The sequence below is a fragment of the Crotalus tigris genome, unplaced genomic scaffold, assembly GCF_016545835.1.
Source record: "Crotalus tigris isolate CLP2741 ecotype Arizona unplaced genomic scaffold, ASM1654583v1 scf7180000024124.1850442, whole genome shotgun sequence".
Lineage (NCBI taxonomy): Eukaryota > Metazoa > Chordata > Lepidosauria > Squamata > Viperidae > Crotalus > Crotalus tigris.
The window spans coordinates 1,631,071-1,657,314 of record NW_024100400.1 but is presented as its reverse complement, the minus strand read 5'-3'; the positions used below and the strand labels follow the sequence as shown (position 1 = coordinate 1,657,314).

Sequence of the window (26,244 nt, the reverse complement as noted above, 5' to 3'; positions counted from 1 at the left end):
ACAAGTCTATGTACGGTCCTTGTCAGTTCATGGGCAGGCCTAGTAGTCTGGGTTAAGTAATGTAGCTCAAGAGGAGTGGGGAGTATGGCTGTAGCAAAACTGTAGTGTTGTGTATATATAGATGCAACGTAAGCAATGTAATGGAGTATTGGAGTATTTAAAATAATGTGTGCCTTATTATTTTATCCAAGGGGGAGAGGTGTTATGTCTTGGGCTGGCAGGGGCAGGCTGAAGCGATTGGCCCGGGTAGACCACGTGGATGCCCGGGACAAGAAAGGCTGCTCCCAGCCTTGTGCGCATGCGCAAGGCAGGAAAAGATCCTTTGCAATGATTGGTCAGCAAGATATTGTGCAGAGGGGCTATAAAAGGGGGCTGCACCATTTTGTAAGCTGTTTTGTTGGTATTTGCAATAAAGAAGGACTGTGTGAAACCATTGCTTTGTCTCAATGCCTCTTCTTCAAGAATGGAACAGTTTCAAAAGACCTTTCACTCTTTGCTACTCTTGATTGATTCATCCTTCAACCAAATACAGTTGCAATCCAGAGCCATGGCAGTTTACAGAATGATTTAGTTTTGAGAGTATAGATCTTTGGTTTTAGGCTCATTGGTCTGTTTATATTTTCTGGAAATAACACTCATTGCGTGTTGAACCTCTAAATCAGACATGTCAAACTCGCGAAGTCATATGATATCGCACGATGTATTGGAGCTTTTTCTGCATTGCCAACAATGTGGTGGGCACGGTCTCCTGATGACGCGTCCGGCCCGCGGGCTGGCACTTTGACACCCCTGCTCTAAATTCATCCAGTTGCCAATGCCTTGCTCCAGCATGAGACTCAAATGATTAACAATGTGTGTCAATTCAGGTGGTTTAACTGTAAGCCCAACACATGGCCCCTGTACGAGTCCTGGCCCAAGACATTGTACTGCAGCTGAAGTAGCAAGCACTGACAGGGAGTATTTGACTCCTTGCTACACAAATATAAGAATGCAAGTAGACTTACAGCTCACAGTAAATTAACCATCTCTATGAAACTATGATTTTTCTCATTATGCTCAAGTAGGGTTCAGGTTAGCCTAATTACAGGGGAAGCTGAAATGGCAATCTCTGTTGGATAACTTCACTAATTTTGTAGCATGCCTAACTTCAAGAATCTCGTCAAACAAGTGTCTGCCAGTTATGAAATCTGTTATCTCTAACAGGTTAAGCCTTTGTTCAGAAGTATTCACTGAGTTTCAACTATGTATTAGCTCAGAATTTGGACTAGGACAAAATAAACTCAACCAACTGGTATAAAAAACTGTCAGGCAAAATACAGGATGATCTCATTTATGAAGGGATTCCACAAACTATGATAACCTATTCTGCTTCAGCTCTGATGAAATAATTGTAGTGGAGCATGGATGGGATGGAAAGAGATCTTTATTGAAGACATTTTGCTGAGTTGTGTCTGTGAGTCTTTTGCCAAATAAGCCCTCAACTGAATAAGGAGCTAAGTGTCGGGAGACCCAAGATTTATAGCTGTACTCAGTGTAAAGCCTGACAGTAATCAAAACTGACTACATAATATTCATTGATTTCTTAAAGGAAAGGCTTATTTCCTCTGGCTGAAAGTAGATGACATGAAAGCTTCTTTAATTTGTTTTTGATAATCTTTATAGTCAATAGCCCATACTTGAAAAGATTGATGAAAGTTCATGCTGAAGGGGAGACAACCTTAAAAGGGGCTCTGTTGAGCCATCATGGAAGCTGGAATAAATGGAAGAGATTTTATATATTATCTCCAAAATGGTGGGTTTTTTTGACAGGCATCATATTTTTTCAGGTAAGACGTTAAGCTGAAAAATCAGAGAATATGAAATCATTACCTTGGTATAATTCAGAGAATTATGATTTCCACCTGCAATTAATGTAGTAATTTCATTTTTTCCCTCAGCCATTCATATACCATGAATGGTCATTCATATAAAAAAGTTGATAGAAATTCACCTAGAGCAGACATGTCAAACACAAGGCCCGGGGGCCAGATGCGGCCCACGAAGTAGTTTCATGTGGCCTGTGAAGCCATCCTGGAAACAGTGAGGGAACGGCCCCCGCTGCCTTGGCCCTGGCCAATGTACAATTTTGTGGTGGCCATCTATGCTGAAACGTATTCAGTTTTAGCTCCACAAGGTCATCTGGAAACAGTGAGGAACCAGCCCTTGCTGCATTGGCTCCAGCCCCTGGGCGCACGTCGGGGAGGTGTCACTCTTTGTGAGTGACACATAGCCGGCTTGATGGGCTCCAGGGGAGGGGTTTGGGCAGGTAGCGGGGCGCTCTCCTCACAGCACTGAGAGGCTGAGCCAGGTGGCGTGAATCCAAAAAGAAGTGTGCTGCCGCTCAACCCCCAGCTTGCCCAATTTCAGCAGGCAGCAAGGTGCAAAGCTGGTGAGCTTCACACTGCCTGGCTCAGTCTCTTGGCACTATGAGGAGAGCGCCCCGCTGCCTGCCGAAACTGGGCAGGCTGGGGGCTGGATGGCATCATGCTTCTTTTGGATTCACGGTGCCTGGGCTTAGCCTCTCGACACTGTGAGGAGAACGCCTCGCTGCCTGCCGAAACCAGGCAGGTTGGGGGCTGGGCGGCATTGCACAGGTAACGTCGACTCTCATGTTGCTCATGGCATCCTCTCCCCCAAAAGCCCACCAAGCCAGATATGTAGGCGAGGGCCATGTGCTGGCCACTTCCAGGTGATGGTGCATTTCTTCATTTCTCACAAAGGGTGACACCTCCCCAGCTGTGTTTCTTGCCTGTTTTTCTCCTTCCCTCATCTCAAATATTTTCCCACCATTCTGCTCTTAGGAAGGGAGGGAGGGAAGGAGGAAGGGAGGAAGGAAGGAAGGAAGGAAGGAAGGAAGGAAGGAAGGAGAGGGAGGGTCTGAGGGAAGTCCTGCCTTAATCCTACTCTGCTGCCCTTTCACCATCCCCTTGCCCTCTCCTCCTGGCCTATCCTGGGATCTCCCATCCTATTGCTAAGGAAGCTTTGGATACAAAGCCAGGTCTCCTCCCATAGAGAGGGAGTGAGCCTCCCTCTGACTTTGCCCTCGTACCCATCATGAGCAACCTGGCTAAGGAGAGCAAGCACAGCAGCAGCAGCCTTGAGGAGGAGGTAAGTGCAGGTGGGCACCCCCTTGGGAAAGTGGGGCTGGGCTTGGTGCCACGGGTCCTTGAGGGCCTCTGCTGCCCAGGGCTCTGGGAAGCCCGTGATACCATCCAGCTCCCCCTCGCATGGCCTGAGAGGAACAGTGAGGCTCCTCCAGTGGACTATGCCTTGGCGCTTGCCCCAGTCCCACCCCCTTCTGCCAGAGACCCTCAGATCTGTCCCACTCCTGCCCAGCCCCCCACAGGCACTCTTGACACAAACAATGAAGAGCTGGCCATGCCCACCCAATAGGCCATACCCATTCCAGCCACACCCACCCAGTAGGCCATGCCCACCATGGCCACACCTACCCTTCCCGAGGACAACTGCAATGCTGATGTGGCCCTCAATGAAATTAAGTTTGACACCCCTGACCTAGAGTTTTACATAGAACTTTGGTAGAATCTGCCATACCTGGAGACAAAAAGACCCTCAATTTCCTACAATTGTGAGGAATCAAAATTGCTTTAATTGACTTACAGATTTCAAACTCATAAGAAAGACGTTACAGTGTCATTGTATAATATAAAGATGATTGTACTGGAACACACTGTACTGTTTAGCCATGATATCACTGATTCTCAGATATTATCATGCAGCAGATTTCCTAAATAGAAAAGACTGACTTGATGATGAGGGAGCAACAGAAATGCTGTGGAAAAAGTATCAAAATGATACTGAAATTCTTGATTTTAAGAAAAATCAAATTAGTAAAAACAGCATCCAGCATTCCTATTAAGATATATATATATACCATAAATGCTGGCGTATAAGGCGACTTCCGCGAGCGCTGAAATCGGCGCCAAAGACGGGGGTCGTCTTATACGCCGAGTCGTCTTATACGCCGGAAATACTGGTAGTTTCCGGTGTATAAGACGACGTTCTAGGAATGCGACCCGGCTATAAAGACGGGGGTCGTCTTATACGCCGGGTCGCCTTGTACGCCGGCATTTACGGTATATATTTATGAACTTTTTCCTGACCACCTCATTTGTACACAAATTTTGTACCACAATTTTTTTTAATAAACCGAAGCAAACTAACAATTTTGAGGCAGGAGACAACAGTAGGAAAAGGATTTCAAGATGAATGAAACTTCTAAAGAAATCTAATTCCAATTAAGAAAAACAACATTAACTATAATTAGAAGCAGTTTATGTGGCTGTGCAAAAATGTAAGATGTAAAAATAAAGAAAGGGAGGAAAGAACACCAAGCAAAGGTACATGGGCATCCATGGAGGTGAATGGAGGCAAATGCTCAAACCCTTTCTTTTTTATATTTGTTTGTAAGTACTAATGGGAGGAGTTTTGATTGTGATATCACAATACATGCTTTGCCATTTTGATGAAATCTTCAATTGGTATGAATATGCCTACAAATGTATGTGCTAATATTTTGTATATGTAGAAAAAGTGTCAGAAAAGCTAAAGACAAAATCAGCCACATATAGCAAAAAAAGAAAAGAAAAAGTGGTAAGAACAATGAAAGTATATTCAAAATAAAAGGAAGAGACAAGAATCAGTAAACTAGTTGAGTTTCTAAAAAAAGCATGAAAGATGGCAAAACTACTAAATTCCTATTTTAGCTCAGTTTTTTTAAGCAAAACAATATATGCGCTCTTCTTAACGGGAATGAAAGAGCAAGATTGGCACTTATTATTGACAGAAAGATAGACAAGGAATATATATCTATTTTGAATGAATCAAAAGGCAGATTAATAAACTAAAGAAATGGAAGAGTACCAAGATCATATGAATACTTATGAAGATAGCATGAATTAATGGCAAGACATATCTTCTGTTTGTCTACATTTAAAGTTCATAAGAATGGTCATTATCATTCAGCAGATAGCATTAACTTGAGCTACTGAATTTTGATTGTAGGTTGTAGAAAACATCATAGTAATCTACAACACAGTATTAGCATTCTTGGTGGTCCAGTATATATTCCCTACTATTGACTATCTTTGTTGTCATATTCAAAGCTCCAGTCTGTTAGACAGTTGGGCTATATACTATGATATTTGGTAACATCTGCTGTCAGGATTTCCATTGACTGACTGGCACCTTGCTGGCATCTTGCCATCAAAGGGGAAGGAAATGGTGGGGAATGGGGAGAGGGAGCTGACATGTGAGGAAGACCAGAACTGTTTGTACCAGTTATGCCAGGCATCTTCAAGAAAATAACTGCAGAGCTTTTTGGGATTTGCAAACTTCTATCAGCAATTCATCCCCTTGTTCGCAGAAATCGCCCTCCCCACCACGAACTTGCTAAAAACAAAAGGGGGGTGGATGCCCAAGCCCAGCCAGTTGCTCCAATGGGCAAAGGAAATGTCAAATAGCGTTGGAGAAACTTAAATGCGTGTTTGCGGCCAAGCCGGTCCTAAAGCACCCAGACCTGAATGCTCCTTTTGTCATCCAAACTGATGCCAGCAATGTGGCCGTGGGGGCAGTCCTCATACAAAAACACCAGGAGGAGGCCCTGCAACCATGCGTCCCAAAAAACTCACCCCACATTTCAATTTCTGCTTCACCTTCCTGCAACCAACATCTTTAGTAAAAATTCTTTTCACTTTAATCAGTTGAAGTCGAGAGTCTGCTTTCTTAAATGATTACCTTGGGGCAGGTCTGACAATCTGGTAAACGTATGAATCAGTTTGGAGCCAGCTACTGTTCTGAGTATTGTGGTTGTCCTGTGAATCTAGTAAATGTTGTTATAGATACTTTGTCAGCATTTGACAAGCTATTAATATGCAATTCAGTAGTTAATGCAATGATCAGGATAAATGTAAGCTGGTTCTATAATCACCCAAAAGTCATTATTTCTCCAATTTAGCTCTTTGATCTCAGATTCATTAAACTATATGACCTATATTCTGTCAAACTGAAGGGCATACATTTGTCAGTTCAGCTGGCATTCAGCTGGCATCTCTCTAATGGGTCTGCTTGACAACTCTTTGTAAATCTTTATGTCAACAGTAGAAGTACAGGTAGTTCTCAGCTTATGACAAGTTGCGCAACCAGTTATGAAGGATTTGAAAAGGTTACTTATAACCTGTCCTCAAAGTTACAACTTCTGTACCACTTCTACAGTCATGTGATTGCATTTTGGGTGCTTGGCAACCGGTTTGCATTTATAACAGGTTGCAGTGTCCTGCAGTCACATGATCACATCCATTGGATAGACTGGATTAGGATTTACAGCCATGTAATTTGCTTAATTACCAGGTGACTCATTTAATGGTCATCTAAAATGGTCGTAAAATTGAATCCAGTCATGTAGTGACTCGATTTATGATCACAATGACTTATGACCAAAATTCCTGCTTCATTTGTGGTCATGAGTCAAAGATTATCTGTAAATTTAACTGTGCTGTGGTCAGCTTTTTTGCTCTTAATTTATGAAATTGGAATATTACCAAACTGAATAGTTCTTGACTTCTTGGGAGGAATATTTGGATTTATTGCTTTGCTAGATATCAGTAGCTCAGTTTAGCTGTTAAAGACTTTTGTGAGCAGAAAGTGGTTCAACAGTTCCATAGTTTAACAATATCTTTTTAAGACAAATACATTTAATAATAATAACACTGACTTGAAGACAAATAAAAAGTTATGTCACAAAGATGATTTGATTAGTTTTCCTGCATGTTTCAAAGGGTTGGACTAGATGATCCTCATAGTCCCTCCCAACTCCAGAATATTATGATTCTTTGGACTTGTGTTATTTGTTGTTTCTATTTTAATTATAGTTAGGGAGCTGACAAACTGTGATTGTCTTGTACTTCTCTTTCAGAAGTTGTTGCTGTAGTTACCAAAAGTTAGAACCAAGTTGCATGAATTATTTATTTTGGCCTAATTAAGCATTTTTCAGATTTTTATAGACATATTTTAAATATTTTTAGTGTTGTAGTTATGGATCAGGTAATTACAGCTGGAATTTTTTCCTTTCTGGGCTATAATACAGTTTCAACTAATTTTTATTCTCCTACATGGAAAATGCTATAAGTTTAGGCACTAAAGTTGAATTTGGTAGTTAAATTCTTTGCAACAAGAATATACTTTCTTCAGTTCAGATTTATTCCTGACATATTTCTTAGCACCCCTCTCCTTAGTTAATTGGAAAAATAATTGTATTATAAGTCCATGTGAGAAGAAAAACAGAGGTCATTTCAACCTGGTATAGAATATCTGAGATAGCCAAATAATTTAAATTTTCAGAACAAATCTTAATTTAACAGCTGCCTTTTTTACTAACTGCATTAAGATGTGCTATCTTAATATTTGAGCCAAGAATATTACAAACTGAATTATTTCCTCACCTATCAGGATGCCTTGTGGAATTCATCAAGGATGGCTTTCATCTCCTCATGTAGTTAATTAGACCTGGAGACCATTTACTTGTCTTACCGGACAATTGAAGGATATTATGAATACAATATAATATTCTGAATAATACAATATTATTATTGCATGCTGATGATATATATCTGATTGATAATTATCAAAGTTCTATATAAAATTAATTAATATAGTATGGACATTCGATAAATTATCAATTAATTGAAATAAGTTTCACATGCTCCCCATAGGCTCTTATCTATGGAAATCTGTAAAAATAGGAGTCTCATAGGTTATTTAAATTTTAAATAATATTTTGAAATAATTCACATAATAAGTATTTATTTAGAAAAGTAAATATTTGTGTTTATATTACTATTATGCAAATGCAATCTCACTTAATATATTTTGTCCAACTGATTCTAATAACATCATAATCTGAAGAAGCAAACTCTTTAAAAGAGCTCAGACCTTAATGACTGAAATAATGAGAATCATCTAGTGAAGCTTTCCATCTTTATTACAGACATGATCACAAAGTCAGTTATATCTGATCATATGTTGAACAGTTTGAAAATTTCTGTGAGGAGTCCATTTATAAAAGTTGCATATCTTTTTAATACAGAAACATGAACAATGGATAGTCAGTTACTTTTTGTTGTCTCTAGGTTTATATCAATTAATTAGTTTTACTCCTAATACAGTAATCCTGGCATTGGAGGCATCAGTTACACTATGGAGGAAGCTGTAAATTCATTATGTAGTCAACTAATAGCATTGAAGAGTTTATATCAGAATATGTGGCTTTTCTGCCTCCAGGACGAAAAGTAAATGTTTATTATAGTCACCACAGATGGGGACTGCAGCCAAGAAATTAAAACACGCTTGCTCCTGGGGAGGAAAGCTATGGTAAATCTAGACAGCATACTAAAAAGCAGAGACATCCCCCTGCCAACAAAAGTATGTATAGTCAAGGCCATGGTTTTCCCTGTTGCAATGTATGGCTGTGAAAGTTGGACCATAAGAAAGGTTGAGCACAAAAGAATTGAGGTCTCTGAACTATGATGCTGGAGAAGACTCCTGCGAGTCCCCTGGACTGCAAGGTGATCAAACCAGTCAATCCTAGAGGAGATCAACCCTGACTACTCTTAGAAGGCCAGATCCTGATGTTGAAACTCAAGTACTTTGGCCACCTAATGAGAAGGAAAGACTCACTGGAGAAGAGCCTAATGCTGGGAAAGATTGAGAGCAATAGAAAAAGGGGACGACAGAGAAAGGGGCATTGTCTTACCTGAACGCCTTTTCTCAGCATGATGATGGAGAATCCACGGATGGATTGTCTTAATCTATCTGTTCCAATTAGACTAAGTCTGAAATTTAGTACCGCCCCCTCTGTGCCAACTGCACCCCAGTTTTAGGCTAAGGCGATACTCAGACTTTAGTCCGATGCGTCTGATCAATATGGGAACCAGGCCAACTGACCTTATGGGAGGGAGTGGATTCTCCATCATCATGCTGAGAAAAGGCGTTCAGGTAAGACAACGCCCCTTTCCCCAGCATGATTGGATGGAGAACCCACGGATGGGACATACCAAAGCCCTGTGTCCCTAGGGTGGGGAATTAGATTGGGCCTGGGTCCCATCCAACGTTAATGCGTGCTCTAGAACCTTGCGGCCAAATGAAGCCGTAGAAGAGGCATATATATCCATCTTGTAGTGACGGACAAAGGAAGAGGGCGATGCCCATGTTGCTGCTCTACAAACTTCCTCTATGGAGGCCTGGGTAGACCAGGCAGCTGTAGTAGCTGTGCCCCGGGTGGAATGGGCCGTGATATGCCTAGGAGCTTGCAGTGACTGAGTCTGGTATGCCAGAGAAATACAAGCTCTAATCCACCTACCTATTGTGGGTGAAGAAACCCTTTTGTCCTAGTGACAAAGGGTGAAAGGACACAAACAGAGCCTCTGTTTTGCGGAAGGATGAGGTTCTCTGTATATAACAATATAAAGCCCTGCGCACGTCCAATTTGTTCCACTGAACCTCTGTGTCATTAGATGGGTTAGGACAGAAGTCCGGCAAAACTATTTCCTGAGATCTATGATACAAGGAATTAACCTTGGGCACGAAGGAGGGGTCTAGCCTAAGGGTTACCCTGTCCTTATGGAAAGTACACAGGTCCTTCCTCACTGAAAGAGCAGCCAGTTCAGAGATCCTTCTGGCTGAAGTTACAGCAACAAGAAATGCCACCTTCATCGATAACTGTTTGAACAAACAAGTGTCAATAGGTTCAAAGGGTGGCGAAACAAGAGCCTGTAAAACCTGATGAAGATCCCATGAGGGGTATCTATGTACAGTTGGTGGTCTGGCGTTGTTAGCTCCCTTCAGGAAGGAGCGTATCATAGGGTGATGTGTTAAGGATTCATTGCCGCAGGAAATAACTGTGGCAAGTGCTGCTACCTGCCTGCGGATGGTGCTTGTGGAAAGCCCCTTGTCCAGACCATCCATCAGGAACTCCAAGATAACTGGCACTGAAACCGCCAAAAGGTCAATTTTGTGAACCGAACACCAATTACAGAAGCTTTTCCACATGGCATCGTATATTCTATTCGTCGAGGGTCGCCTGGATTGCTGAATCATAGCTATGACCCTTGATGAATATGAGTCTCGGCCTAAGGCCTGCCTCTCAAGTGCCAGATGGTTAACTGGAGCCATTGAGGATCCGGATGGTGTATTTCCCCCTGAATGAGGGAGATGCGATTTGCTGGGATCCTCCATGGAGGGGACGCGGAGAGCTCCATCAGGTCGGCGAACCAAGAGCGTCTCGGCCAATGCGGCGCAACCAGGAAGACCTCTGCTTGTTCGCGAAGGATCTTCCTGATCGTGGCAGGAAGAAGCGGCAGGGGAGGGAAGGCATAGAGCAGTTCCCTGGGCCAGGGACTGCGGAGCGCATCTGTTCCCTCCACTGATGGAGACGGGAACCTGGAAAGGAATCTGGGAAGTTGTGAGTTGGTTGGGGAGGCAAAAAGGTCTAAGGTTGGGGAACCAAACCTGTCCACAATCTCTCTGAACACCTTCGGATCCAGCTGCCATTCGGAATGGTCCACAGTGGCTCTGCTCAGTGAGTCCGCCTGCTGGTTGGTCACTCCGGATATGTGCTCCACCCTGATGGAGGCAAGATTCAGTTCCGCCCAGGACCCCAGCAATTTGGCCTCCTGCATGAGAGGCCTGGACCTTGTCCCCCCTTGTCTGTTGACATGGGCCTTGGCTGTAATGTTGTCAGTTAAAATCAGGACATGTTGGCCCTGTACTATATCGCTGAATCTCTTTAGCCATATGTATGGCTTTGAGTTCCAGCCAGTTTATATTGTTCTTTAGATCCTGCTTGGACCACCGACCTTGAGCCCCGTGCGTGTGGAGGTGTGCCCCCCACCCAAACAGGCTTGTGTCTGTGGTAATGGTAATCCTGTCTGGTTCTTTGAATTCTGCTCCCCGTGACAGAGCCGGGGAGTCCCACCATCAAAGGGAGTTCAACACCGACCGTGGAACTCGGACCTTCTGGTGGGATGTGCTGGTGTGAAGTCTCTGAAATGGAAGGAGAAGCCACTGTAATTCTCTGGCATGGAGACGTGCCCATGGCACAATTTGCACGCAGGACACCATCTTCCCCAGTAGCTGTGATAGGGAGGCCAATGTGACTACTCTGTCCCTTCGGATCCGACGTACAAGAGTCTGAATAGAGTTCTGTCGGTCCTGAGATAGGTAGACTGTACAATTGTCTGTGTCTATAACAGCGCCCAAATGGAGGAGCCGGGTTGTTGGTACGGTATGACTTTTCTGGAAATTAACAGAAAACCCGTGCTCCTGAAAGACCCTGATGGCTAAGGCGAGGTCTGACTGAGCGTTTTGGAATGATGATGACTGAATTAGTATGTCATCTAAATAGCATTGAATTCTGATTGGAATTTGTCTAAGGTGGGCTGCGAGCACTGCCAGTACCTTTGTAAATACTCTCGGTGCAGATGAGAGGCCAAAAGGTAGGGCTCTGTACTGGTAGTGGCATTGGGCATAATTGAATCTGAGGAATTTGCGGTGGTCGGGAAAAATAGGAATGTGCAAATATGCCTCAATCAGGTCTATTGAGGTAAGAAAGTCACCTTGCCTGATGCTGGCCAGGATTGATTGAAGTGATTGCATCTTAAACTTCTTATACCTCAAATAAAGGTTTAGACCTTTCAAGTCTACGATTGCCCTCCAGCCCCCCGAAGTCTTAGGGATGACGAAGAGGTTTGAGTAAAACCCTCATCCCTCTTGGTCTTGTGGTACTGGTTCAATTGCTTGTATTTGTAATAAATGAGCTATGGCCTCTGACATAAGATCAGCTCTGGACCTGCTCGTTGGAATAGGGCAAGAGTGGAATTTGTTAGGCGGGAAGGTCCATTTTTGAACCCCTTTCCTCACATTGTGCCCCAGCCCTCTAGTCTCAGACCTTGGGTGACGGTGTCTAACACCTATGCATCTGTAGTGGTGGCTACCCAAGTGCTGAAATAAAGGGCCAGACGGCCTCCTATGGGAGGTGAGACTGCGAGATCACTTGCCTCATTTAAAGGAACGCCGCCCCCCCGCGCCTCGAAAGGGCCACTTGGCCTGGATCTGTGGTCTGCTTCTGTATGCTGAACGATCTTGCTGTCGTTCTTGTCTCTGAAAGGAATAGCAAGATGCCTGGGCCCAGTCCTAGGATGGAGCTGGCCGAAAGGGCTACCTCCTGTAATTGCTCTGTGACATGCTGTTCCCCGAGCGTTTATCTCCTTCCTTTTATGTTAACCAGAGTTTTACGTTTGTCCTTACCTTCAGTTAAGTATGATTCTAGTGCCTTACCAAAGAGATGTCCACCAAAGGAGCCTTCGTGCTGAGATGTCTGCAGCGATGGTCCGGGCAGTGTATCTAGCCGTGTGCAGAGAAGCGTCGGCCAGGTACTGGGACGTAGCCACTAACTTACCCAGATTTTGGTGAGCTCTGAGCTGGTCTGGAGGGATCATGTCCTGGAGCTCACGTAACCAAAGGACTGAAGCCCTGGCGAAGAAGGCCATGGATGTTGCCGTCTTTGTTGCCCAGGCTGATGCCAGATGGGACCTACGCAATGCGGACTCAATCTTTTTATCCTCCGCCCTAAGTGCCTCATTTATATCCCCAGGAATGTTAGCATTGGGAAACAATGAGTTCAAGGGCTCATCAATCTCAGGAATCTCCAATAGGGAGGTCAGAGAAGGGGCAACATTGAATAATGTCTTCTCTACGGCACCAGGACTTGAGAGGGATCCTAAATTCTCCCATTGTTTTTGAACCATATTGAGAAAAAGGGGAGGGCAGGGAATATGGTTCTGAGAGACTGAGGGCTCGGTATATATGGCGTGGGGACCCTTGGATGTTGTAGGTGGGGTCTCCTGCTCTTGAGGGAGGTTTGCAGTTGTGCAGGCCTTGATTAGCAGGGAATTAAAAAGTGAATGGTCAAAGAGACCGACAGGATGGGTGGGGTCAGATGAAGTGATATCTTCGTCCTCTGACATAATCAGGCCCGATGGTTCACCCCCTGTTGATTCTAGATCTGATGAAGGTTCATCCATGATATCTGGAGATTGGGAATGATACATGGATTGTGGGGGTGGCTGTTGGGCGTTGGAAGCCATGAATTGAGCCACAGCCTGGGCTACCATGGACTGAAGGTAGTCCGAGTTTAGAGTCTGGTTCTCAGGAGGGCGAAGCCCTGCTGCAGTGGGGATGAATGTGGCCTGAGGGCCCAAATTAAGGGTATCCTGGCTAGTCAAGCCTGTCCCTGGAGCCACTCTTGTGGCTGGTTCTGGTTGGGAAATTCCCCTGGGGGGAGACCAGGCCCCTGGGGCTGAGGCACAATGTGAGGAAAGGGGTTCAAAAATGGACCTTCCCGTTGTGCCTGTCTGACCTGGGGAGGCTGCCCTCTGTGGATTAGTGGTTTCCCTGCTTGACTTGGCTCGCTTGGAATTATTCTTTCCACTTGCCTCAGTAGTATGTTTCCTCTTGGCCGGCTCGTTGGTAGACTTTTCTCTCCATGATGAATCTGCTTTGGGCTCAATCTCAGCAAAAACGCCCCCCCCTCAGCGTTGTAACTTACTAAGGGAGCCCAGCAGAGATGATCCGGCCCGGTGAGGGGGGTGGGCAATGGGGGGTTGGTAGGCAGTGCGTCCTTCCGGAACGAGCTTGCCCTCCCCAATCCGATCTGCCTGTGAAAGGTTCATCAATTTTAGAGGCCTCTGCCTCAAATTGTCAGAAACTGCCTTCTGGAATATTCCTGCAGGCAGTCTGGGCCTCTGTAAGTCTCAAAATGTCGGCCGGGAGGTGATTCAAAATGGCGGCCGCAGCTCTGTGCGCCAAAAACGGCCGTTGGAAGGAAGGCCTGTGAGGCCTGAGGCCTAAGCTGCGATGAGCCCTCATTCCAGAGAATCGCCTGGGCTCCTAACGCAGCGGAGGATTCAAAATGGCGGCCGCAGCTCTGTGCGCCAAAAATGGCCGTTGGAAGGAAGGTCTGTGAGGCTTGAGGCCTAAGCTGCGATGAGCCCTCGTTCCAGAAAATCGCCTGGGCTCCTAATGCAGTGGAGGGTATTTAGATGGTCAGCTGGGAGGCGCTGAGACTGGCCTAGGCCCGATAAGGCCTTCAGGCCTCGGTGAAGTTATGGAGCTTCCGGAGCTGCAGACAGTTGTAAAAGTCAGACTAGAGCTTGGCTCTGTTAGCAGCAATTCAAGGAAGCTCTCAGAAGAGGAGAGGAAAAAAAGGGTCTATGGATGCCCAGCCTGTCAGCCCGGCCGGGCAGTCAGGTGAGGATGATTCCAATCGCTGGAAATCTTCTTTATATTAATGAAATTAATTAATGAAATCAATTAAATAATGAAAAATGAGTAGTTAGAGCTAGGCTAACAGAATAAGAAAAAGGGGAAAATACACAGTCTTCTGCTCCAGGAGCGAAGAAAAAATGCGTCTGAGAGCAAAGAGACTAAGTCTAAAACTGGGGTGCAGTTGGCACAGAGGGGGCGGTACTAAATTTCAGACTTAGTCTAATTGGAGCAGATAGATTAAGACAACCCATCCGTGGGTTCTCCATCCAATCATGCTGGAGAATGAGGTGGCTGGATGGAGTCACTGAAGCAGTAGGCGTGAGTTTAAATAGACTCCAGAAGATGGTAGAGGACAAGAAGGCCTGGAGGAATGTTGTCCATGGGGTCGCGATGGGTCGGACACAACTTCGCAACTAACAACAACAATAGTCAGAGAAAATCTATTGCTATAGCATAGCCTTAGTATTAAGAATAAGAAGACCACATTCACTTTGATTTACCAAAAACATATAGTCACTAACATGGTGACAGTACAAAATATAGGGGTTTTGTAGGCAGTGTTCAGGATTATATGTAGGATCTGGTTGGCTGTATTAATAGTGCAACATTCCTTCTTTGTTCCACTGTTGCTCTTGACTGGGAGAAAGAGAAGTAGGGATTTGTCATCACTGTATTAACTCCCACTGCCCAAATTACATTATTTTATTTGAGATCAAATATGTTTCAATGCTGGCATAAACAATAGAGATGATCTTTCTATGAAGGGCACAAGAGTAGCTTGGGCCCTGCCTAATGATGCAAGGAATAGGTATAAATTTCAAGGGTAATAGAACCTCAAGCCATCCTAGGAATTCTGGTAAAAAGTCTGTTTTATCCTTATTACTAATAATAAAATGTCAAATAACACAGTCTGTAAGCTAATGGCATTAACACCATAGTTATATAAAATAATATTGTTTTTTGATAGTATCTCTTTAAATACAGTATCAGGTATCTCATTCTAAATTCCAGAAAATAGTTCTTTTTATTAACTATTTTAATTTTTCTTTACAGACATCAAAGACAACTGACTGGAACTATGGTAGGTACTTTTGAAATATAATAAAGAAGAAAAAATGTGTTTTTTGTTTAATGTCATTTTTACAATATACTTTTAAATTTTTTTACTCTTCGGTTTTGTTTGAGGTGGTGATATAATAATGGTTCTTTACAATAATAGCCAATATGACTGTCTTTCAAATGTTAACTGAGTTTGCATAGTCTGCTAAATCAGGTTTGTTCCTCTGTTTTATAAAATGAACTACAATGGCCACTTTCGTACAGAAACAAATAAACCATGTGATGGTTTAAAATGATGAGTGGGTTTCTTTTAAATTTTTGTTTCTCAGCTCCTTGCTATTTTTTTCTAAGTCCTAAATGAAAAAGCGGGATATTAATCCAATAATTAAATGAACGATAAGCTCCAAAAGCACTTGGTATTGTTGAATATTGCTTAAATTAATAGTTTAATAATTTCATACCCCTTTTTATGGAAAATAGCCATCTGATGCTAATTGCTTTTTTTGTGCTGGTGTGTATAAATTATTTATTTTAAAAAATGTATATGGCCACCTATCTTAAGCAACTCTGGGGTGGGGGGCCTCAACTACAGTTAAAAATTAAATGTAGAAATAAGCACATTTCTATAATTGAAATTCTATGATTTCCAAATCTCAATTCTCTACTCAGTGAAGGAATGCAAATTGATATTGTATATTCCAGGCTGATGGTGTCCAGCGTCTGCTTGGACAATACTTTATTAGCTTTTACTAGCTTCCTAGTAAAGGGGAACCTATCACTATCTGGAATACAGCATCCCACTGTTAAACTGCTGATATTAGAATATTTTTCTAACAGTCTGATAGCTCCCTGAAGATGTCAAGAGTCAAACATGGCTTAGAGACTGTATTTTACAAAGAAAAATCCCAAACCCATAAGATAGCGTACAATTATTAAAGCTCTTAGGATCTGAATATAGAAAAAAGTTAAACATTTATATCACTGTCCTTTTCAAACAAAGTAAGCTTTAAATTTTTACGGGTATAAATTCAGATTTTTTGTTTCAGCTTTGGAAAGATGAAATATTTTAGAGAAAATAACCTATTTCAAGTTGTTTAATTAGTTAAGAGGACAATTAAGACATTTTCTTGTTTTCTTCTTAATTATCTACTTTTGGGGGGGCTTATTCTCTTTTCTTCCCAAATTATCCACTGGTACATTCAACTAGTCCACTTACATATTAGTACACTTGCAGCATTATTTTTGTCTTAAGTGCAACGTAGAGAAGAAAAACAGAAAATATAACACAAACTGTTTGAAGTTACAATGGCACTGAAAAAAGTGACCTATGATCAGTTTCACACCTATGACTGTTGCAGTATCTCCATGGTCATGTGATCAAATTTGGGTGCTTGGCAGCTGGCAGGTATTTATGACATTTGCACTGTACCAAAGTCATGTGATCACCATTTGTAACTTTCCCTGCTGGCTTCCAACATGCAGTGTCAATGGGATAAGTCAGATTTGCTTAGAGACCACATGATTCACTTAACAACTGCACAGATTTGCTTATCAACTGTGGCAAAAAGGTCATAAAATGGGGCACAACTCACTTAACAATTGCCTTGCTTAACAATGGAAGTTTGGGGGTCAATTGTGGTAGTAAGTAGAGGACTACCTATAATATGCTTCCAAACAGGTTCAGTTTAGGCCTGATTTCTCTCCAATGACGTGTTGGTCAAACACTGGTTGCTTCAGAAACTCTTCTCTGATTGAAGGCTGACAATCACATTTAAAAGAGAAAATAGCCAAGCACTTCAGTGTCAAGGCCCTTGGGTAAAAGGGAAATAAATTTCAGCACTGTAGGTTCAGAATTCAAGTTTTGCAATTATTCAGATAGCCTTAATTTTCTTATTGGTTATGGATGAACTGGAATTGTTACTTGATTTATATATTAAAATTTTACAGAGTTTAGCTACATCTCACAGATATTTTGAAAGTGGCTGGTCACTTACCAAACCCTTTTTGTGTAAAATAGTTCCTGTGCATTTCAACATGCAGAATCCTTTTAGCCTCAAACATTGTTTCAGTGTTCCTAAATGCTTTGAATACTTGCTTCTCTTTTCCTCCCCTGCCTTCCTTTAGATTAGCAGACGGCGGACTCCACTTGGACTACATAAGCACTGTGAGAAGTGTTTCAACAAATACTGCCAAACTCTAGCAGAGCCTTCAGTCTCATGTGTAATGATCAGTTGCCGCTCTCACTGTGGTGCTGTCTTTCATATGTGCAAAGAAGATGATCATAAACTCCTGTGTCCCCTGGAACAAGTTTCATGCCTTAATTCTATTTATGGCTGCCCTTTTACAATGGCCCGTTTTAAAGTGGCAAAACATCTCCAAGTTTGCCCTGCCAGCATAGTTTCCTGTTCTATGGAATGGAACCGTTGGCCATGTGCAGATTCTGAAGCTGTTCTTCATGAAAACATTATGAAGCAACAGCCCAAGGAAGAGTGCCTGGATGTAGCCATAGCTCTGAGAGATCAGGCAGCTCTCTTTAAAGCACTCAAAATGGCTGAGCTCTTCCCAGAATGCAGAGGGGCTGGTACCCTGGAAGAAACAACAGATGATATTGACTATTTTGAAGAAAAAGCTGTTGGAGGAATTGCTGAGCAGAGCATAGCAAATAAAGCTGAGGCAGCTGTGCTCACTCAGCAGGAACGTGAAAATCTGGCAAAAAATAAAGATGGGGTGGATTTGATTGGTTACAAAAGCTGGGAAAATATGTTTAGTAAAGAATTTAAAGCATGCCAAGCAGCAGAACTGTCGCCCAGCAATACAAAAAATGCATCTGAAAGTGGATCTCCACATAAAGAACATGCTTCTGGTAGCACTGTGGAAGAAGCCAGCAGTACAGAAGGCATTGAAAAAAACAAAATCCATCAAATCAATTTAGCAGCTGAAAAAACAGGGTTGGCTCCTTGGCAAGATGGAGTGCTAGAGAGGCTGAAGAATGAGGTTCCTGTTGGCGAGTATAACATGTACTTGGTACACCATGGAAGGATGCTCATTCATTTTGGTCAGATGCCTGCTTGCACTCCCAGAGAAAAAGACTTTGTATATGGAAACCTGGAAGTTCAAGAACTGAAGACTGAGACCACCTTCAGGCCGCCACTTAGTTACTGTGGCAAAAGAACAAAGCTTGGGGATCCTGTGGCACATAAAAAGCCAAGTAAGAGCATATCCCTGGATACTTCAGAGTTGGACATAGATGTTAAAGAACTTCCCAAATCAAACACAATAAAAACTACTCTGTTGTGTGCTCTTGAGAAGGAACTAAAAGGTCATGAGATATCTAAAACCAAGTCCACTGATGCCTTATATATTGATACTGGCACTCAAACATACAGCTTTGTTGCCCAACCTTTTTCTTCAAGAGCTGTTCTAGCAGATATTTTAGTTACAAAAGACCCACTGGATCTCCATCTACAGCTCCATAGTGAGAGTGTAACCCAGAGATACAACAAAAGCAGCTCTGCATTTACATTCTCTTGCAACCACTTTTTTAGGAGAGATGAGTTTTCTTCGCATTTCAAGAATGTTCATGCAGATATCCAGTCCTCCCTAGATGGGTGGTTCCAGCGTCGCTGCCCACTTGCCTATTTGGGATGCACTTTTGTTCAATATCCTTGGCATCCTCCTGGGCAAAAGGCAAATGTTATCTACAATCCGCATCTTATGGCATTTGCTGTTAAGCCAGAGATTGACCCTGTGCTCTCAGAAGCCAAGAAAAGTAACTTTATAAGAAGTAGACAAAGGAATGAAAGGATGGCTCTAACTAGTCTTCCCTTGGAGATTCTGAAGTACATTGCTGGATTTTTGGATAGTGTTAGCTTGTCTCAGCTGGCTCAGGTGTCAGTACAGATGAGGGATATCTGTGCTACTCTGCTGCATGAAAGAGGAATGGTTTTTCTGTTATGGAAAAAGAAGCGATATTCTCACGGAAGAACATTATGGAGAGTCTGTGGAAAGGCAAGTACTGGGGGTACCAAAAAGTACAGCAGAATTATCCAGATAGAAAGACAGAGAGATACTTATATTGGCTTCTAGGTTATGCATATTTTTAGCATTATAAAGTAGAGGTAGTCTTCAACATACAATTATTACTGACTGTTCAAAATTACAATAGTACTGAAAAAAGTGACTTATGACCATTTTTACACTTACAACAGTTGCAACATCTCCATGATCATGTGATCAAAATTCAGACGCATGGCAATTAACTCATATTTATGACTTGCAGTATCCCAGGTCATAGGATCACTTTTTGTGACCTTCTGACAAGTAGTCAATGGGAAAACCAGATATAGTTAACAACCAGGTTACTACTGAACAACTGTAATGATTCACTTAACAACTGTGGCAAGAAAGATTGTAAAATGGGACAAAACTCACTTAACAAATGTCTCACTTAATAACAGAAATTTTGAGGTCAGTTGTGATCATAAGTTGAGAACTACTTGTAATTTTAGTTAAGCATGCACATACTATAGTTTAAACAATCCTGTGACAAGCAGAATTGCATGATCATAAGATTTAGAATAGAATAGAGCTGGAAGACTTTGGAGGTCTTCTAGTCCAGCCCCCTGCTCAAGCAGGAGGACCTATATCATCTCAGACAAGTGACTGTCTAGCCTCTTCTTAAAAATCTCCAATGATGGGAGTGCCCACGATTTCTGGAGGCAAGCTGTTCCACTGGTTAATTGTCCTCACTGTTAGGAAGTTTCTCCTTAATTTCAGGTTGCTTGTCTCTTTGATCAGTTTCCAACCATTATTTCTTGTCCTGCCCTCTGGAGCTTTGGTGAATAACGTGAGCCCCTCTTCTTTGTGGCAGCCCCTCAAATACTGGAATACTGCTATCATGTCGCCCCTATTTCTTCTTTTCTTTAGACTAGCCAAACCCAAGTCCTGCAGGTGTTCTTCGTATGTTTTAGTCTCCAGGCCTTTAATCATCTGAGCTCAGGATTCAAAAACATCTTGACAAACTGGAACAATGGGCCCTAATCAACAAATGAGTTTTAATGTGGAGAAAAGCTAAGTTTTACATTTAGGCAGGAAAAATCAAAGATATAATTATAGATTAGGTGTCATTGATGAAGATACTGAAGAGTACTGGGCCTAAGACAGAGCCTTGTGGTACCCCACTGCTTACTTCTCTCCATGTGGATGTAGTACCATTGAGGACTACTCATTGATTACAGTTTGTCAGCCAGCTACAAATCCATCTGGTGGTGATTTTTATGTTTGCAGGGTCGAGGCATTAAGCAGAGACACACTGTGTAAACAAGCTTCCTTTATTGATCTCTTCTCACAACCAGCAACTTCAAAAAAGCATGCAGGCCTTTTATAGTGTCCAAAACCTGGACAGTGTCAGCCAGTAGAAATCCGGCTGTTTTTGCGCCTTGCGCACATGCTGGTCCCAGGCAGCTTTTGGTCTGCCTGGGACCATTTGCGACATTTCTGAGCCTGCTGAATGCTTCAGCAGGCTCAGGACGCAACATCCCTCCCCCCTAGATAAAACAATATACCTTATGATATAACAGCACAGGTACGTGTGTTCAAGGGACTGGAGGCTGATCTGAAACACAGTTTGCCTGCACACTTATAATTATTCAGAAAGAAAATACAACAAATAATATACTGGGGATAACACCCCTTTTCTGAGTGTTAGAGCTGCATCTTGTTTAAGGACTAGTAAGATTCCCTTGACTTGTCAGAAACCTCACATAGTCCTCAAGATGTTTAGGTGGGCCCTTGGCCCGGTGTGACCTTCTGATGGCTGGTGGGAGCCGCAAAACCCTTTTGATATCTAAAATGAAGATAACACTGCATATATCCTTTTTTACCTATACACACACACACACACACACACACACACACACACACACACACACATATACATACACACACAGAGACACATATAAAGATGTCAAAAGGGTCTGTCTCTCCCTCTCCAAGGCAAGCTGCCCTCCTCTCCACCCTGCGCCCCCTCCCCCAAAGAGATTGGCTGGCACAGTTTGTAAATCGCCACTCTTCCTCCTCCTCATCCCCCCCCATTCTGGCTTCAGCAGAGTTTGCACCAGAAGAAGAAGGAACGGGGTGCTTCCCCCCCACCTGCAGTTTCTCTTCCTCTCTACCTTCTCCCCTCACTTCTTCGGCGCGTGTTTGCTGGGAGCCCACCCAGATTTGAGCATCTTGGATTCCGACTCTTCCTCCCACACTCCACACCTCCACGGATCCCTTCTTCCTCCCCCCACACGCTCCCCCCACCCCAATAACAGCACTGCCACCCCTTTCCCCATCCTTCCCATGAGCGTGCGGGGGTGTGCCTAGCTTGTGATGGGACCAGCATGGAAGGCGATGCCGCTGCCACAAACAGGGTAGCAGCCCCGGTGCCCAGACGCAGCAGCCAGAATGGTGGCTGAGTGCCCCCCTGCGCCCCTATTAAGCTCTCCCCTCCCTGGCCAGGCAACGAGCTTGCAATCGCACTCAGAGAGAGAGAGAGAGAGAGAGGCAGAGAGCAAGCCCGGCCCGGGACCTCCCCTCTTCCAGCCAGGACCCTGGTGAACAAACCTATCAGGTCCATGCCCAGCAAGACATACTGGGACTCTGGCAAATGACTCGGGTCTCCTCCTCTGCCCTACCATTTGGGGGCAGCTCCTCTGCGCTTTCCCCCCTGCCCTGTCTGAGCCCCTCTGCCCGGCCTGATCCAGACCCTGCAGGAGCTCATCTGGGCAGCACTGGGGATGGCTGGCGTAGAGCAGGCGGTACCAGAGCCAGGTGGGACCCCGCAAGAGCATCCAGCCGCCCTCTCCCCCTCCCAACTTCCATGCCCACCTGGACTGCAGGAGTTTGCGCCGGGTGGGGAAGGTGCGTCTCTCTCGCCAGCCCCACCCCGCCCCACGTAGTGGTGTGAATGCTGGGCTGGCCAGCGTAAAAGACGGTCAGGGCCTCCGCTCTCAAGCCAGGAGGTGGGTGAGTGGGCTGCCGGCGCTGAAGGAGGGGGGCAGGAGGCAGCAGAAGGCGCTGAAAGGCACCCAGGGCACTGCAGACCGGCCTGAGAGGTGGGGAAGGTAGGTGAGGGAGCCATCAGCCAACTTGCAGTGGAGCCGAGGGCGAGTTCAGCGCCGCTATGTTTGGCTGAGCATGGCCCTGGCGCGAGTGAGGCAAATCTAGCGGCTGTGGTGAGGGCGCCATGAACAGCTACAGCTCCCCGTACCTGTACATGGATGGCCTGCTGGCTCAGCCAGCCTGGGCACCCTTGCAGCAAACGTCCAATTGCACGTGCTGCTGCAACCACGGCGTGCTCTCACAGCTGAAGAGCCACAAGAGTGGCAGTGCATCATGGCCACCCAGGTGGGGCTGCACCGCCAGCAGGCCAACAAGAGCCTGGAGAGCCTTTTGCCTGACACGCTGCGTGTCCTGCCTGCTGCCGCCACCGCCCCGCTCCCTCCTCTGCTATGCCGCCTGGGCACCCCCGGAGCAGCGCTTGCCGCCACCACCGCCGCCCAGGGACGGCCTGTCATGGCACTAGCCTCCCCCATGGCTACATCCCATGGGCAGAGGGCGAGCCTGGGCAGCGTGGAGTCCCAGCTGGGGCGGTGGCCAGCAATGGCATCATTTCCCAGGCTGTCCCCGGCCACCGAGCCGGCCATCTTCTGCGCTGCCAGCATCTTTGGGTCGGAGCCGCTGCAACAGCCTGCCGACCGGTCAGCTCTGTCCACCAGCGACGCTGGAGCCTTCCATGCTAGCGGAGGCTTCAGTGGGCCGCTCTCTGGGGGGATCCTGGGGCTTCCCTGCGCGGCTCCCCAGCCATGTGTGCCTCGGACTGAGCCAGCCTGGGAAAGGGGTTTCCTGGCCGCCCTTCTCCCAGAGGGCAGGGCACCCAGGCGCAGGGCCAATCAAGAGCCCTGCGAGGGGGCAAGTCCCATGAGAGAGAGAGAGAGAAGGAAAGTGCAAGTGCCTCTCTCTCTCTCTCTCTCTCTCTCTCTCTCTCTGCAAATGGCAGAGCAGGCTCCAGAGCTGCAGGAGGTGACTCAAAGAGCTGCATGCAGCTCTGGAGCCGCGGGTTGCCGACCCGTGTTCTAGACCTCAATGAGGCTGGGATGACTACCCTACTACCCCATAACAGGCATCCTTTGAATGTGGAAAGCTCGTTCTTCCTTTGCCAGAAGCTTTGAAACTCAGTATCTGGACACGTGTCAGGCCATCCTGATAACACCCATGTCAGCATGTGTGTAAGCATGTGATCAGTGGCCATTGCACTTGCCACGTCCATAGCACTGAGGGGAGATTCTGAATGGAAAGAATATTAATAGTGGGAGCAGGATCTGCCTCTATCTGTTTTAGAGGTAATCTGATGAGGCCATCTGCATGGCCATTTCTTTCCCAGGTTTGTGAATTAGTGTGTAGTCATATGCTAACAGGAAAATAGACCATCTCAGCATATGTGGGTAAATGATGTGTGGTGTTTGTTTGTAGTAAACAAACCCAGCAGAGGCTTATGGTCTGTGTAGACTGTGAAGTGGCAGCCATATAAGAAATCATGAAATTTCTTTACGCCAGCCACTATGGCCAAGGCTTCTCTGTCAATCTGAGCGTAATTACGCTCTGCAGATGAGAGAGTCCTTGAATAGTAGGCCACAGGGACTTGGGTCCCATCAGTCTTCAGGTGACTAAATACTGTTCCTACACCATAAGGGGATGCATCACATGCTATGCATACAGGCAATTGCTCATTAAAATGTGCTAATACAGCATTTGAAGAGAGCAAGGCCTTAACCTCATTGAAATTCCTTTCATGGGCTTTAGTCCACTGCCATGGAGCTTGTTTATCTAAGAGCCGGTGTAATGGCTCTGCCACTGTAGCCTTATGGGGGAGAAATGCGTGATAGAAATTTAAGAGTCCCAAGAAAGCTTGCAGTTCACTTTTGAACTTGGCACTTGGGGCCTGCTGAATCACTTGAAGCTTGGATTCAGCAAGATGGATGCCTTGAGCATCAATTCTGAATCCTAAGAATTCAGTGGAAATAACTCCAATTTTACACTTGTCTTGCTTCAGTTTCAGACCCACTTGGCGGAAATGAAGCAAGACAGCCCTTAGTCTCTCAGCAAAATTTAGGGATGACTCCCCAGTAATGAGGACGTCATCAAAGTAGGGACAGACCCCAGGAATACCACAGAGCGTGCACTCCATTACACTTTGGAAGAGGCCAGGGGCTACATTAACCCCAAACTGTAGTCTTTTGACTTTAAAGGCTCCTCTGTGCGTTACAATAGTGTGAGCCTCAGCTGTTGCCTCATCAACAGGTAACTGTTGGTAGGCCTGTGCCAAATCAAGCTTTGAAATACGCCCCCCCTTGAGGGAGGCCAGAATGTGGCTTACCACAGGCACTGGATATGCATGCTGTTGCAGTGCTTTGTTCAATGTACATTTATAGTCCGCGCAGATTCGAACTTCTCCATTAGCCTTTAGAGGCGTTATAATGGGGTTTTCCCCTGGACTAGAGTCCACAGGTTCTAAGATGCCCTGCTGGAGCAGCTTGTCGAGCTCTGCATCAATTTTGCTCTTGAGAGCAATAGGCACCCTTCTAGGCTTAATCCTAATAGGTGTGAATTGGGTCTAAGCATAGGGCAATGCGAGGACCCTTGTAGGAGCCAAGCTCTGAGCTAAACACATCAGCAAACTCCTTGCAGACTTCTGCAAGGCCTGGTGTTTGTAGGCTGTGCAGCCCAGTCACTTGGATTCCAAGGGCCTCAAACCAATCAATTCCAATGAGACTTGTGCGCTCACCCCCAACTACCACATCTAGTAGGCCTTCAAAAGCCTTACGCTGCACTTTGAGCGTAGCCTCCCCTTCAGACTGACTCTGGAATTCTGGAAGTCAGTGAGAATTAAGTTCGATGGCCTGAGTTTGACTTGAAGGCCACTACTGCTGCAAATCCTTTTGAAGGTGTCATGTGAAATGATCGATAGAGCGGACCCTGTGTCCAACTCCATTGATAAGGGAACCCCTTGCAACTTCACGTCAATGCGAAGCTTTTTCTTAAGGGGCTTGTGTGTCCCTGTCCTCAGAATACTCCTGCGCGATGCGCAGAAACCCACCCTGTGTTGACTGGGGACCCTGGTACCTTTCTGAAGCAATTCTTCCTGAGGTTGGATCTTCTGGCAACCCAAACAGATGGAGGCAATGTGGCCTTGCCTGCCACATGCCCAGCAAATGGCAGAGTGGAATCTGCAGTCAGTGCGCTTGTGACGTCCTCCACACCGAAGCACTGAGAAGATGCTGAGGCCCTGTCTGAACACTCCTTCGGCCTTCTCTTTGCTGGCTGGTGTAGCCTATCCACCTCCTCTTCAGGATCCGGTTCTGGATCTTCTCGAGCAACCTCTTGATGGACAGTCACGGTGGCTGGAGGGTTTCTGGTGAGCCACAAAGCTTTCACAGTGCCGCCCGCTGCCTCTTTAGCTGCAACCTCTCTCAAGGCATCTTGGAATGAAACTTCTTCCTTGGCAAAGATCTTTTGTTGCAGCTCCCGGCTCCTTAGGCTGTAAACGAAACAATCCAGCCTCTCTTCCAGGTCCTTGAATTCACAAGGCCTGGCCGCTTGTCTTAAGGCAGCAATAAAGTCGGCGGCAGACTCACCCGACCTCTGGTCTCTCTGCTTGAATGTGTGCCTCCAAGCGATTACAGAAAGTTTAGGCTGGAAATGTTCTTTCAGCATTTTCTTCAAGTCAGCATACGTTACTGACTCCAAAAGTGCAGGGGCCAC

At 45.0% G+C, this 26,244-nt stretch overlaps 2 protein-coding genes across 2 annotated transcripts in view; both read left to right on the top strand.

The window, feature by feature from the left end:
• The window catches only part of SYCE3 (synaptonemal complex central element protein 3), a 78,560-nt gene that overhangs the window by 14,604 nt on the left and 37,712 nt on the right, over window positions 1-26,244 (top strand). The window contains exon 2 of the mRNA XM_039322790.1: window positions 15,433-15,460. Coding sequence (XP_039178724.1) covers window positions 15,458-15,460 — 3 coding nt within the window. The 5' untranslated portion in view covers window positions 15,433-15,457. The remainder of the gene's footprint in view (window positions 1-15,432; window positions 15,461-26,244) is intronic.
• The window catches only part of FBXO40 (F-box protein 40), a 45,326-nt gene that overhangs the window by 14,604 nt on the left and 4,478 nt on the right, over window positions 1-26,244 (top strand). Inside the window, exons 2-3 of the mRNA XM_039322788.1 lie at window positions 15,433-15,460; window positions 17,563-19,446. Coding sequence (XP_039178722.1) covers window positions 15,458-15,460; window positions 17,563-19,446 — 1,887 coding nt within the window. The 5' untranslated portion in view covers window positions 15,433-15,457. The remainder of the gene's footprint in view (window positions 1-15,432; window positions 15,461-17,562; window positions 19,447-26,244) is intronic.